The 15,490-nt window shown below is 46.8% G+C and overlaps 1 protein-coding gene across 10 annotated transcripts in view; it reads right to left on the bottom strand.

Moving 5' to 3' along the window:
• Positions 1-3,730: 3,730 nt before the first annotated feature.
• Positions 3,731-15,490, bottom strand: part of LOC143371065 (glutamate receptor ionotropic, kainate 2) — a 92,884-nt gene continuing 81,124 nt past the window's right edge. For 5 of the 10 annotated variants that reach the window (XM_076815892.1, XM_076815890.1, XM_076815894.1 and 2 more), the window contains 8 exons: positions 11,566-11,669; positions 8,179-8,452; positions 7,826-8,023; positions 7,519-7,744; positions 7,253-7,417; positions 6,814-6,914; positions 5,806-6,078; positions 3,731-4,933 (listed from right to left, as the gene is read on the bottom strand). In XM_076815892.1, the coding sequence (XP_076672007.1) occupies positions 4,835-4,933; positions 5,806-6,078; positions 6,814-6,914; positions 7,253-7,417; positions 7,519-7,744; positions 7,826-8,023; positions 8,179-8,452; positions 11,566-11,669 (1,440 nt within the window). In that variant the 3' untranslated portion in view covers positions 3,731-4,834. Of the gene's footprint in view, positions 4,934-5,805; positions 6,079-6,476; positions 6,545-6,813; positions 6,915-7,252; positions 7,418-7,518; positions 7,745-7,825; positions 8,024-8,178; positions 8,453-11,564; positions 11,670-15,490 lie in introns of those variants that run through there. The other 5 variants (XM_076815891.1, XM_076815896.1, XM_076815895.1 and 2 more) reach the window with 2 other exon arrangements.

Below are 15,490 nucleotides of genomic sequence, written 5' to 3'. Positions count from 1 at the left end.
GTAACAGGAGAACATGATGTCGAAAGAGGTGGCACTAAGTAATGTCTTCGGAGAGAGAATCGAGGATGCCTTCGAAGCTGAAATTCAGAATACCTCTCTCCGCTTCATGTTCTCCTGATACCTGGGCCAAAATCTGGCAAAAATTTTCAGAATGCACAAAATTGGGCTTTGTAACAGGAGAACATGATGTCGAAAGAGGTGGCACTAAGTAATGTTTTCGGAGAGAGAATCGAGGATGCCTTCGAAGCTGAAATTCAGAATACCTCTCTCCGCTTCATGTTCTCCTGATACCTGGGCCAAAATCTGGCAAAAATTTTCAGAATGCACAAAATTGGGCTTTGTAACAGGAGAACATGATGTCGAAAGAGGTGGCACTAAGTAATGTCTTCGGAGAGAGAATCGAGGATGCCTTCGAAGCTGAAATTCAGAATACCTCTCTCCGCTTCATGTTCTCCTGATACCTGGGCCCCAAAATCTGGCAAAAATTTTCAGAATGCACAAAATTGGGCTTTGTAACAGGAGAACATGATGTCGAAAGAGGTGGCACTAAGTAATGTCTTCGGAGAGAGAATCGAGGATGCCTTCGAAGCTGAAATTCAGAATACCTCTCTCCGCTTCATGTTCTCCTGATACCTGGGCCAAAATCTGGCAAAAATTTTCAGAATGCACAAAATTGGGCTTTATAACAGGAGAACATGATGTCGAAAGAGGTGGCACTAAGTAATGTCTTCGGAGAGAGAATCGAGGATGCCTTCGAAGCTGAAATTCAGAATACCTCTCTCCGCTTCATGTTCTCCTGATACCTGGGCCAAAATCTGGCAAAAATTTTCAGAATGCACAAAATTGGGCTTTGTAACAGGAGAACATGATGTCGAAAGAGGTGGCACTAAGTAATGTCTTCGGAGAGAGAATCGAGGATGCCTTCGAAGCTGAAATTCAGAATACCTCTCTCCGCTTCATGTTCTCCTGATACCTGGGCCAAAATCTGGCAAAAATTTTCAGAATGCACAAAATTGGGCTTTGTAACAGGAGAACATGATGTCGAAAGAGGTGGCACTAAGTAATGTCTTCGGAGAGAGAATCGAGGATGCCTTCGAAGCTGAAATTCAGAATACCTCTCTCCGCTTCATGTTCTCCTGATACCTGGGCCAAAATCTGGCAAAAATTTTCAGAATGCACAAAATTGGGCTTTGTAACAGGAGAACATGATGTCGAAAGAGGTGGCACTAAGTAATGTCTTCGGAGAGAGAATCGAGGATGCCTTCGAAGCTGAAATTCAGAATACCTCTCTCCGCTTCATGTTCTCCTGATACCTGGGCCAAAATCTGGCAAAAATTTTCAGAATGCACAAAATTGGGCTTTGTAACAGGAGAACATGATGTCGAAAGAGGTGGCGCAAAGTAATGTCTCTGAAGAGAAGTAGAAGCCTTGAACGAAAGTCGATAGAGTTTGAGAGTAGTGAATGGCATATTTAAAGTAGTGCTTTAATGCGAAGATTTTTAAAACCACTCTGCGTGGAAGGATCTTTTTAGGTGTTCTTTTTAGCATGTCTTTTATATGTGATTTGGAATAGGAAGGAGTAAGTAGTGCTCGTTAAATAAAAAAACTCTTTTACCACTTAGCTGCAATTTATTCAAATAAGTGAAATGCAATACAATGAAATGTTACAAGTGTAACTGGGTAATTCGGCTGAAGCAGTATCTTGTGCAAATTTCATATCAATGAACTCAGTCGAAAATGCAGCCGGTTTAACGTGTTTTATGTAAAAATTCCTTACCTGTAAAGCAGAAATATACACGATTAATAATCGCTCTAGTTACAGTATGTGAGATTAGTTACATCGCATCGGCACACTCTACTCTAAACATGTCACACATATACAAGCACGCACACATGCACAGCATTTCAACAGATTTCAGAGTAGGTAGTTGCTGAATTGGCCGCTGCTCGTGTCGCACCAAAGTTACCGACTGATTCTAAAATAAGATTACACGTGCTACGAGTGGTAGGAATTAATATTAAATCTTACCGGAAACATATCAAATCTAAAACGACTAATTTCAATCAACATGTTGCATAATAAAATTATTCCCTTTACTAATATATTTTCATACGTGACAAAATGTTGTAACGTTTCTCCCATTTTCAATAATAGACAAGTCAAGTTACTAAAAATATTTTTCTTCTTACAGGTTTTAACTTCGGAATATTTCGACGGAATGATGGAAACCTTGATAGTAATCACAAGAAAATAGTGACTTTATATACCTTATACTTTATTGTAACACTGTAAAGGCCTTTTATGCAAATCTATTGAAAGAAACTTGAAACAAATTGTATTATTATTCAGAAATACCTTTTACATATTCCTATCCAAATTTCAAATATCTATGGTATTTTCTTAAGAATACCATAGATTTCCTTTGTTAATAAGTCGCTATTGAAGAAAATTTTGCAACTAGTGCCCATGGAATACTATTCAGAAATTACAAGCTTCGAGTCTTTCAAAAGCATCACATTAACCGAGAACTGTTTAAAGGCCCATGAAAGGCGTAGCTCTTATTTGCAACTTTAAGGCGATGCCTTTGAAGCTGAAATAGCCACTAAACATTTGTTGTCTTTCACTAGCCCAATTCAACATTCAATACAATTTTGTATATATAATGTTTGTTGATAACTGCTTTCTGCAGAGGACGTGTAATAAGTGTATTTCATGTTCTGTTTCGGTGCTTTGCTAGTAAAAATATGTCTAACCTAACAAATTTCATTTTCTGGGGACATTCCCTCATCTATTTTCCCTTTTCACTTAGAATTCCTTACTGCTAACATAGAATATTGTAGCATAAGCACATTTCAAGTAATTAAAATGTACAATGAATTTTCTACGTTTACAGTACCAGCCGACTCTCCGTTTAAATTTTTATAAGTATAACGGAACAGCTGAGAATTTCTTTCTTTATTCAGAATAGAATACAGAAATAGCAAACAGCTCCCTCTCGCGTTCACCGGGTAATCGTCGATCTATCGGTATTACCATTTCTGTGAAGAAAAAAATGCTGTAATACCGACCTGCCGAATCGGCCATGTCACGTGACGTGTCTACCCCCTTAAGCGAATGCTTAAGCATGCGGCACCCTCCACTAACCTAGTAGCTAGTAAAGGATGCCGAATGCTTAAGAATAAGTAGCGACTATGAATACCGGCCTAAGAAATCGATTTATATCATTTCAAGCTGACTTCGTTAAAAATAGTCCGATTTACATGAATTTTTGTATGGTTTTCATCGGAAAAACATTTCTTAGCAACGGGGCAGGCGAGTTGCTCGCAGCTAGGCGCTGAAAACGGCTCCATGTGCACCCCTGGTCTATCCTATACCTCGTCTGTGACCACGGACATTTAATGAACGATCAATATTTTGCAATGTTAACTTATTTACCTACTTTAAGCATTGCATCTTAAAGTATACACCCTTGACCATCTTCCTGTGCGACACCTGTGTCTAGCCTGCTCGTAATTAAGTAGCCACATGCAGTTACGTAGCAGGGTACAAGGAAAACGCGACACCATTAGCAATACTCACTTATTTCCATGAACCGTGGGTATTTTAATTGCGCAGAACACGGTGCACGTGCTCGGGAAGGGTCTCCTCGCGTCCCTCGTGTTCTGCTCGCAGTGAAACGTGGCGGGGGGGTGCAAGGGGCGGGTGCGGCCGAATTAAACGACAAGTATCTCCGTCCTCTGGTCTTACAGTTTATTCGCCGTCTATCTGCATATACACACGTTTTAAATGACACCAAACGTCTACGTGGTTGTACTCGTTTAACGCTAAACACTTACTCGCTTGGCCTCGCTTAATTTAAAATACTCGCAATAGAATCGTTCTACTTTCGCGTGTACCGCCGCGGTTATTTACATTACAAACGTGGTCGAGTGCGACGATGGCGTGCGATGTCCGTGCGTAGAATCGTACGTGCAAGTTTCGGTCATTGCGAGCTCAGCTTCCCGATCGTTTCGATCCGCACGATCGAGCGTTACCCTCGCGCGGAAACAGCAAACCGGAACCCCCACCCTGACCCGGATGAAGCCTCGCGGACAATTACCCCTCATTTCCCACAATCTCGAGCTCGATCCTTCGTTTACCAATCAATTGAAACCTAGTTGCAGCAGTGATGAGAATAAATCGGAGCTAAAGTGTGCTCGGGGAACCGTGTCTCAGTGATCCCGAAGCGTGGTGCTCGCATCAAAGATCCTCCGCGCCTGGACACATCGCGGAGCTCCAACTTCGATGCATCTAATCAAAAACGCGGTCCCCTCTCCCCAAAACACGGTTCCCTGGAGCCGCTGATCGTCTGTGTAACAGAACCCTCGATATCGCTACTCGTTGCAAGTGAGAAGTCGCGCAAAGAGCGAGGACCGAGTCGCTGGCGAGGAGTGGCACCCCTCCGCGACTGGTCACGCGCTATTACCCAACGTGTGCGAAGAATCGTTGGTGCAGGCTCTACGAAAGAGCACGGAGAGACGAATGCTCTCCACAGCCGCTAGGGGCGTGCACGGTACGCTCGTCGTGCGGCGAACGGCGGCGGGTGCCCGTGGAGGGATTGTGCAACCAGTGCAACGTTCGTTCGGTGATCTCGCAGCGTGACAATCGCGGCGGGACTCTACATCGATCTCTACGGAAGGTGAAGAGAAAACGAAGTCGTCGACTGTTCCGCCCGGTGCCACTTGATGCGTTTTGTACTAGCTTCCTCTGTCTCCTCGTTCCCAGTCCTCGTTCCATCTGTCGCTTCGCTGCTTCACGTCCGGGCGACTAGAGCGGCGCGAAGGCGCGTCAAGGCTAATTCCTGTCGTACTCGTGAGGCGGCGGGGGCGGCGCATGGTGATGCATGTGGATGTGTGGCGGCAGTTCGACGGTGGGAACACCCAGGCTGCTTCTCTGTAAAAGAATAGTTCCCTGTTACTACCGGCCTGGCCGAGTGACCCATCCTCGTCGCGAACGTTTACATTAAGGGGGTATTCTGGCCTGACGGGCAAAAAAATCGATTTTTTTTTGCATTTTCTATAGGTACATTATATGGGTAATACGCGTGCAAAAGGATTTTTTACAATTCGTATTATTTGCAGAGCTACAGGGTGAAATACCGCGACGCAAACGCCTCGTCAGACCAGAATACCCCCTTAAGGAAAGATTCGCGTGCAACAGCCTCAAAAGTAGGGATATTTTTAACATTTTTTAAAAGAGTAGATATTCTTAATATTGCATTAAACTCTTTTGGAATATAAGGAGACATGTTTAAAGTTGCAGAATTTTTTTTATGTTGATCCTTCTTGTTATTTATTAATTATTGTGGATTCTTGTTAGCCTCTTCCGCGAGAATCCTCCCTGAACTCCCCGCGCGAATGGTCTGACCCCGAGACGCTTTATCGATAGCATTATCTGGTTTTAATTGAATCCAGCACTCTCCGCGGAGCTAATACGATCATTAGCTCGCGGTGTTTCACAGGCGACCGACTAACGAGGCAAAAATGCACCCTCGTTAATACGATATTTATTCTAAAAACCATCAGCGAACGCTAGCGTTAATTAGATCGCCTCCAAGTTACTTGAATATCATTTAAAACGTACTCTATTCTCTTTCGAGCGTAATTTGAGAGGAATTCGCCGCCCTTAAATAGATTACTTAAAGGACGGTTGATGAAAATTTGCGAGTCGCTCGGAAGATATTATCTGCGCATGCATAATCGATCTATAACCCGTGAATTTTTTCGGGCTACGTCACTCCCGCCATTAGCCGAGGATCTTCTTACCTGGGATCTCATCCCGTTCAAGGGGGTGGCAGTGGGGTTGTCCGGGGGATAGCCGAGCACGTGAGTGGAGCATTTCTCACAGGCGCGTCGGCGTCGCGACGACCCGTGGCAGCGCAGCGCGCGACACAGCTCCCGCGCCATCTCCGAGCACAGAGACTCCTGCTGTTGGTTCTGCTGCTGCTGCTGCGCCTGCTGCTGCTGCTGTTGCTGTTGCACGGACTGCGAGATCCCCTGCAGAGAACCGGAACGGACCGGCGTCGAGACCGGAGCTCTCTGGATCGGGATCCAAACGATCAGCACCGGTGCGCCCGCTCTCGTAGCGATCGAGCCGCTGCCTCCGTGCCGATTCACTAATCTCACCGTTCTTTTCGTCAGCGCTTTTAACCCTTCGCACTCGGCGCGTCCGCGCGCGACGTGCACGCACTCCGGCCCACTTAGCGCTTCAAGTGTAAAGGGTTAACAGCCGCTACGTGCTCACAAACGAGAGGCGAAGGTGGAATTAAATGAGCTCGCGACACGATGGTAGTTAAAGCAAATGTAAATGAACGCTCTCGGTGGCAGTGCTGAGGAAAAAGTTGAGGCATGCACGTGCGGGCGAGGGTAGACGGGAAGGCAGAGGGATGGGGGAAGAATGTTGCACGGGATAATGAAGTTTGAAAAAAGAGACGGACCTTGGTTCACGAGTGAGCTTGGTACGTTTGCGGTCGGCCGGCATGCTTCAGTGGAGGATGAGCTCATGCTGCGTCGGAAAAACCCCACGACGGCCAAAAATGCAACAGAACCGTATAAAAATTCATGCAACCGTGTGCTCATGCATTGCTAGGGGATCTACGCTTTCCCCGTTGCGGTCGATCGGCCTGGAAAGATAGGCTGCTTTCCACCGCGAGCCGACTTGGACTAGCGAGGGAGATGTCGCTTGTACGCAACGAGGACCGCGGGGAAGGCCGATGCCACTTGTACATCCAGGTTTCATTGGCTGGGTTCGAATGGTGAAACCTTGGGACTCACCCGTTCCGCCGGCGTGTTCCTCCTCGAATTGTAGCAGAACTCGAAAATCGCGATCAGCACGGCGAACGCCAGGCCGCACAGCAGGACGACGAACACTCCGCCTAGAAGACAGCAGAGGACGCTGATATTCCAGCAGATGTAAAAATTCATTGGCCCTGGTTTCTGGCAGGGCGATATTTCCACGAAACCTCCATTCAACCTGTCAGGTTCAGGAGAATGGAGGAAAGAAGCGGCGCGAAGGTGGTTGAGATAGGAGAGCGTCGATTAGGGAAACAGGTACAGGGTGGTGCGTTTGAATTGCACGTCTTAAGAACCGAGGTGAGTCGAGCAATCAAGATATTTCTGGTACTGCTAGCTTTGAATAGCAAAATCAACTACCGCGTTCGAGAGTATTGTTCGAGTAACGACAGAGTTAATTTATATCGAGAACGAGGCATACCTATATTGTCCACTCCCAAAGAGTTCGCCTTGCTCTCCTTCCCTTTCTCAGTCCTCATGCAAGTGTCACCGGGACTCTTCCACCATTTGTCGTACAGCATCTGGATCTCGCCCTTCTCCTGCAGCTCCAGAATCGCCAGGGAGATCTTGTCGCGCCAAGGAGAGCCTGTGGGACGAGGATCAAGGAGAATTTCCACGATATCCTAAGGTGTATCTCGGCAGCAATGGTTAGCTTCGATGCAGAGGATATTAAAGAAGATATTATACCCATGGGTGTGGCGATCCCGTATCCCTTACTATCCAGAAGCCCGCCGATCTGTGTCAAGTTACAGTCCCTCTGCACGATGTAATCGAGCATGGTCGACTCCATGAGGAAAGCGTAGTCGCCCTGAAGAACCCTCTGAATCCCCTCCTCGTAAGTGGGCACGAATACCGACGGCTTCTTGTTCTCCATGAACCGCCACATCTTCTTGTACGTCTCGATCATCGAGTCCTTCGGGAAATTCGTGCGATTCAAGCGTCGAGTAAACAGAGAGACGGATGGAAAAGTTTCGAAGCTTTCCAAGAGCGTTACCCTGAAGAATGTCATGGTACTCCCGCTGTCCAGGGTGCCATACGCAATGTCCGTCTGGCCAGCGAGATCCTCGGCGTTCTCGATAGGCGTTATCATCCTCTCGACCGTGAGGAAGGCAGCCAGGTTCGCGGTGTACGAGGAGATGATTATCAGAGTGAAGAACCACCAAATGCCACCCACGAGGCGCGTGCTGGTAGCCTGGTAAACCAATAGAATCTCATCACGCGCATCATTCAATTCGGGAATGCCCACTATATTTCCTCCACGAAGAAAATTGATTTTTGGTAAGGAGTTTAGAGAGAAATACTTCGTGTAACTGTTCACTGTTGTACAGTAGAAACGGAAGGGTGTACCTTTGGGTTCAGATCGCTGCCCTGTTGCATCAGAGTGCCAATGGTGAACCAGAAGCTGTTGGCCAGAGAGAATTGATTCTCGACGACATCTGGGCCCGCGTGGCAGGGGTGTGGATCGTTCCACTCGTAGGGGCTGAACCGCGCCACCACGAACATCGTCACCGAGACGAGAACGTACGCCGCCAGGACGTACAGCCAGATCTCGATGGCCAGCGGGTTCATGAAGGAGAAGAGCCGTGCCGGGTGGCTGGTTGGCACCTGAAATTGTTTCGCCCACGGGGGAGTTTGCCATCTGCTCCCCTTCGATCGCTAATTCTTCTAAGCTTCGCACGATCCCAAACGAACCCACACAGGCAAACTTCGCCTCACCCCGAGGTGTCTCTAAGCCACTCTCACGAGAATCTCAAATATCGATGAAATGTCATTTGCCACGATCCAAAGCCGCGAAAAGGCTAGGAAGCACTGTTACACCAAGCTTGCGAGTTTACGTGCACAGTCTTCCGCCAGGCGTTGTTGTCAACAGTGTGCGTCATCAAGGGGAGGAACGTGCCTCGAGGGGTCCGTCAATTATCGAGCTTAGCCGCGAGAGAAATTAACGAGCCCGTCGCCGTTTCCCGGCGACGTCGTCCTGCGGTATTAAACGGGACGACAGTGTCGCTATCGACTGTGATTTCAATTAAATCCCTGGCCCGCGTACGCGCGGGACCCACAACCTCGCGGAATCCGCTATCGGCTGGATAACGCGTGCACGAGCGCGCTCCCATCGAAATTCAGGGGTGCGATACGTTTGTCGCGACCGTTCCCCGCGATCGAGGCAGGAAGACAGGATTCTGGCGCACTGGAGGGCACTGCATGAATATGCATAGGGTTTTGTAACAGCAGAAAAGCAGGGTCTTGAGTGGACAGATAGATTTGAGGTTGATGGGGTTGTTTTTCTGGAAGCCTTGGATGTTGTTGTAGTACGCATGCGGGATTGTTTTCTACGATTACGAAGGTGTATCCCTTATTGCCACGATGGCGAAATAAATTGAGCTCTTCAAATCTTTCGAGCTACCCCTCCGCGTAACGAGATCGTAATTTCTCATAAGATCGCAGTTTCTGCCTTTTTATTCTGTCGTCTTTCTTTTACTATCTTCGATTTCCCTCGTTCTTCTTCCTCTGTTTGAGAATCGACGAGGGGGTGGATATTCCTCGGGCGAGCGTTCAATTTTAAATCAGTTAATTTCGCGCCGAAGGTGTTAACGATTGCAAGACTCTAAAGAAAGAGCTTACCTTTCCTGTCGAGGCCTGGATACAGGTCGAATAAGAGAGGAGAAACGATCGCCAGTGTGTAAAGCTAGGGAATTGTCGACAGGTGATTCCTACAGAGCGTTGCTACGATTCATGGCTCCTCTCGTTTCACCCTTGTACGAAAGGAGCGAAAGAAAGCGGGGACGGTGGAAGGCTGATCGCGAAATTACTTCTCGTGCCTTTTCCTCGTTTCATCCGAGTCCAGCGCCCTTTGGTAACCCCCCGATTACGCGCAGAGCAAGGTCCTGCGAAGCTGATCGAAGTCGAAGAAGATGACGAGCGGGGAGAAGATTTGAACCGCGATCGGAATTACGAAACCGTGCGGCTGACAGGCAACCGAACACGTCTACCCCTCGCGTATTCTCCTGCTTAGATTCATCGGGTGGAATAAACGATTAATTCAGCATCCCCATTTGGTGAAATAATCGTGCAGTGCCCTCGCAACGAGTGTCCGCAGTTGCAGCAGATTGCAGTATCGCGGCAAATGCTTTGATGCAAACCCGACGGACCCGGAGCATCTGGCCCGACGATCAATTACGATATCGAATAATTAAAGGACACTTTGGGTGGAGTCTGCGGCGACGTTGATTGCAATTAAGCGGTCGTATTACACTAATTAGAGGAGCACCCGCTGCTTCGCACTGATTGCGCCCTGGATCTTGAAAAACTTCTGCTTTAAAGGAACAGAAATGGCGGGCGAGGTGTTCCAAAGGTTAAACGAGCCTCCTCGATCGAGTCTCTCTGCCTTGGATTGGTCTGGCGACGGGCACAAAGGGGACGAATTGAAATGGAAAAGAGAAAAGTACATTATAGTCGCGGGACACGTAGACATCTGTACTGTAAATTCTTTGGAAGTATGTCTGTTGATTTTTTTAACTCGAGACGAGGTATTGTTGACCGTGGTGTCGAGGGGTATGAAGTTTAAAAAGGTGGTTATAGAAGCGGAAGGGCATCGATGCGCGCGAGAGATCCAATGAAGATCGTAATTCGTAATACTTGCTTTCTGGTGATTCCGGGGGCGAAATAAAAGGGGACGAGGGAATGGATGAAGACGCAGGGTAAGGAGGAGGCAGAGGAACGAGGTAAAAGTGGAACTGGCACGGTCGTCTCGTAAATTCGGTCGAACGAAACGCCCGATTGAGTTTTCTATCGATACCCGGGGCAAATAGAAGGCGAGACGTGGAAACGAGGCTGAAACCGAGGGAAGCACGATCGTCCGGGAAATTTTATTTAAGGTCCAGCTCGGGCATTTGTCTCCGCCTTTCAACCTGCTCTCATTACCGTTACTCGTTATTGATCCTCGCGGGACAATATTCTTCCGACAGCTACCGTGAAAGTCGAAGACTCTTGGCGCTCAATCCATCAGCCCTTCAAAATTACGCACCCTCTTGCGATTTCAACCGTCGCTCCAGTCACTTCAAATAGACATTCAAACTCTCACACGCATCTCATTTATTTACCCTATTATCAACTGCAAGCACAACCAATGAATCTATAAAAACACTAAAAAGTAAATTCTAAACAAAATTTAAGTTAAACGATTATATTTAATTCGATCAAGAATGCGCTAAAAGTTAAAAAATAATTCTGTTCTTGTATTACAATTACGACGGTGACAGGCCACTTTAAATAAAATCGTGGGGCATATTTCATAACAGGATATGAATCAATATAATACAGAACAAAGCGTCGAAATGAGCGATGAAAAGCGATGATATATCCTACCGCACGATTTTATTTATAGTAACATATCACCGTCGTTCTTGTAGCGCAAGAAAATAATCAGTTTCTAGGTTTTAGTGTATTTTTGATCAAATTAAATAAAATCGATTCCCTTAAAAAAAATTGTATACATTTTTTTCTCTCTTTGGTACTTGTTATTTCACTTTTATTTGATTTCCCCGTTCTCTATATTACGTCTCTTCGCGTTATTAAATTGTACGAAAGGGCTGTTCCGCCGTTAATAAATAAATAAATAAATAAATAATAATAATAATATGCGCTCAAGCGTTCCACCTCTCCGTGAAGATAAATAATCGTAGCTCCGATAATCGCGCGAATATCAGCGTGATTTCCAGTTTGTCTATAATACTTACCTTGAAGAGAATCGAGATGCCGAGGTTCATGAACGGCTTCGTGAAGTCGATCACGCTCTCGCGGGCGTAATTGATGGTCATCGAACCGACCGCCAGGTCTGCTTTCTGCGAATAGAGGCGTACGGTTGTTCGATTAGTCGACGGGCAACGAAAGAAATCGGTCGTGCAGATCGGGATGCTCGTAGTCGATGCGCAGCGCAGTGAGAAGGGGTGCGCGCTGGTGTTTCTGAATGCATCACGGGCAAAAACGTGGATCTACGTGGCTGGACGAGGGGCGATAGATATACCGAAAGTATCCAGCGAGCTGAAGTGCGATCAGAGGGGGCGTAGATCAACGTTACTGACCGTAATTCGTGAAGGTGTGACAAGAGTTATGGACACTCGCGGTGGTTGCACACGGTGCTACTTCTTCCTACCTGGTTCCTTTATGTTCCATGTTTGCGCCGGTCTTAAATATTGCCGGGGGTGATGTACTACGTACAAGGTGTACGATTCTGCGAGAATCACTGCTGAACAACGCGTGGATCTAACGCTACTTTCAACTTGCTACTGCTTACTGCTATATGTGCTACCATTAATTTCTAGATTAAGTGGATCTACAGGATTCGAAGTCACTAAAGGATCCCAGTCACAATTACACAAGCTTCTTTTTATCGCGATCTATTCCTGCCCCTCAGAAGTCCCCGCGAATGCCCCCAAAATCTCTCAACCCCCGGTACAAAAATTTATCCTAAAAACTCCTAACGGAGCAGATCTGCAGATAAATTAGAGGACTCCGAAAGAGTCTCTCGAGGGAGAGCCGCGCTCGATCGAAAGTGGAGGACCGTCGGAGGCCCACCGGACGACGGAAATGCAGAACTTTTGGCCAGGGGAACGGTCTCGGGTCGAGGGGACAAACGGAGGCGGGCCTCCGACGGTGTGCACACTGCACGTATGTACATACGCACTCGTAGAACTCGTGGAACGTTATCTAGCTGCTTTTTCAGCGTCTGGAAAAGCACTTGCTATGCCGTGGGGCATAGCACCAGTGCCCGTCAGCCTAGGCAGATTTATTTCTGGCTGCTCGCTGCTCGGAAATCGTGCATGTGGGCGCCGCCGATAGAAAGGGCGCTGAAAGAAATCTCGTTCGGTCTTTCGGGTTCCTTGCTTCCTCCTTTCCGCCCGACGCACATTTAGCCTCGTTAACCAGTGTCCATAGACGGTGGATTTTTAGGAGAATCTCGTCTGCGTCGGGGGCTTATCGAATGGGTAACGGGGCTTGCGAAGTTGATCGTCGAGGAGAGCCCGATCGCTTGGCTAGCAGAATTCAACTATCGGGGAAGATCAAAGGACACTTCTGAAAAGGAATGCCGTTTGCTTTTTAGACCATTCGGATGCTCGATCGGCGGCTCGCTCGCCGCGGCGTTTAATCAAAATTTACGTCTCGTTATATCAGGCCATTCAGCTCGAGCCCTACCCCTGTCACCTCGTCACCCCCAATAAATGCCATAACACTTCATTCATCTCGGCGCGACGTCCTCGACGCGCCACGAATCTCGCGCGACGGTAATTTCGCTCTGATTTACAACCGCCTCTCCCGTGCTCGATCCCGGCTGCGATAATCGAGTAATTTGTTGCTGGTACTTTCCAACCGGTGACAGCTCGACAACAACGCGGAATCGGGTCGGTGTCGGGCTGTCGATTGCCTTCGCGCCTGTTCGCGGTCGATGGCATCGAGACGCCAGTGGGATAGCCAGTTATTCATGGGGGTGGGAATCGGAGGACCGAGGGAATTCGAGGCGGCAAAGAGGAAATGGACGGGGAAAACCTTTCGCTGATCTTGATCTCACCCGCGATATTAGATGCAATTTATTTACGCGGTAGATACATCGTAAGCCGTCGCGACGTTTATTAATCGCGGGGCCGCCGGAAATTATACACCTATCTATTTCGATTAAAGAACGAGAGGGAATGCTGAGTAGCCCGGTTATGCGGCGCGAGCTCTCGTTCCTCTTTATTACAGGGAAATTGTGGTGGTTGAGTCGCATTTTTCCGTTCGCCAGCTAGCGGCGCCGCCACGACGTGAGAATTATTAATGAACGCCCGGGCGAAATTAATAACACGGCCGTGGAGATATAACGTCGGTCGCTTTGTACCGGCTGTCGTGGAAAACGGAGAAAAAACCAATGGACTTCCGAGCCACCGCGAAAGATTTCTCTTTATTACTTTCGAGGGTTAATCGGGGGGAGGTCTGTTCGGAATGAATTAACGAAAGCCGATGTTGCGCGGCTGCGTTTGAAAGGCGCGAGTGCCCCTTGAAATTTTTATTCAGAAACTGCTCCGAAGTATGTAGCACGGATTTCTAGCTCGCTATCGTTCCAGAACAAGTTGCGGTTATCGCGCGAACAAAGTAGACCGTGCAGGCGAGAAAATTATTACCGCGTTAATGCCTCCGCGCCGCGATATTAATTACTCCGCGGGCATAAATCTCAGCGAACGCTATACTCATACATAATGCATCGCGCCCAAAAATATGCATGTATTCGACTTTCAGCTAGCGAACAGACTAATCCTAACACCTGCGCGAAAGAATAACAGACGAAAATGAATTCACAATATAGGGTAGGGTAGGGCTAAACGTCCGGCGGGTGAAAAGTCCCGAACTCAAAATCTCTATTCCTCGACAAGGTATTGAGTTTGGCAGTGTAGGTACTATGTAAAAGGCGAGAAGAAACGGAGGTGACCACAGAGTCGCCAGTCGCTCTTGGACGTCCGTGCGAATTACACGACGCCTTCGTTATTTTATGTGTCGAAAACTAAAAGAAATACATCGTCTTTATTGTTTTATACGAAGTAACCCACAGTTTAAACGTGTATCAGCCAAGTACGTTAAGATTGTATGCTCCTCTAGTGATGTGTGCATGATATTGTTTATTGCTGAATGATAATATTTTCTAACGTAGGTATATTTCGCAGAAAGTATAGAGTTACCATTGGGGCAAAAAGTCCATCAGACTGAAAATGTATATTTTATTATTTACTTTCATAATAAGATGGCCAAGGTATAAAGAAATGATGCCAAAGTCTTTAAACAGTGTTTTTGTTTTAGTTGAGCGATTTTTTTTAGTTTTTAGTTCAAAGTGAGTGACTTATATTTTTATTTTTTGTTAAAGAAGTCATGCTTTCTTTTCAATAGTTTCTTTCTATAGGTACCAAAAAGAATTGGTTTAATAAATATTTGTTGATTTGAAAAGAGTTTTTTTACTTATTTAGTTTAATATTACACGAAAAGAAATTAGGGACTTCCCACCCTATGCAATGGTCTTTTTGCCCCGTGCGTGGGGTAAGAAGTCCATTTTGCATTGACAAACATTTTGCGGTATAACTCAACAGAAAATAACAGTATTAACAAACGAACTTCGTGAACTTAAAGCATAATAGTTATAGTTTATACAAAATAACACCAGATATCTCTAGATTGTTAGTACTACGTTTTATGTAGGTTTATACGAAAAACGTGACTTTTAGTCCCACCCTACCCTATAGATATCCCTGTTTAAAGTTTCGCATCGGTCATTTCTTCCCTCCAAATGATAACGAAGCGAGTATCATCCGCAAAACAGCGAGACCACACATCCCGAATTAACCACGTAATTTTTACAGTCACCCCGGCGCGATCGTAAATTTCGATCACCGTCGCCTTCTCCGCGCACCGCTAAAGCTTCCTTCGAGTGTTAATAACGTTAATTTACTAACTCCGTTGAATGCAGGCAGCCGGGATCTGCGGGTCTAAGCCAACACTTAATCAATCGGCTGTGCGCGTATTATCTGGTACGTGGTTGACGGCTGAAGCTACTCGAGGCGCAGCTTCGCACCTCCCCTAGGGCGAGCCTGCACGCATTTGCACGCGTTCCGCTGCGTCGAGCGGTGATTTGAATTGCAAAATC

This window comes from Andrena cerasifolii, chromosome 7 (assembly GCF_050908995.1).
Source record: "Andrena cerasifolii isolate SP2316 chromosome 7, iyAndCera1_principal, whole genome shotgun sequence".
NCBI classification, from domain to species: Eukaryota; Metazoa; Arthropoda; class Insecta; order Hymenoptera; family Andrenidae; genus Andrena; species Andrena cerasifolii.
This window is presented reverse-complemented; position numbering and strand designations above follow the sequence as displayed.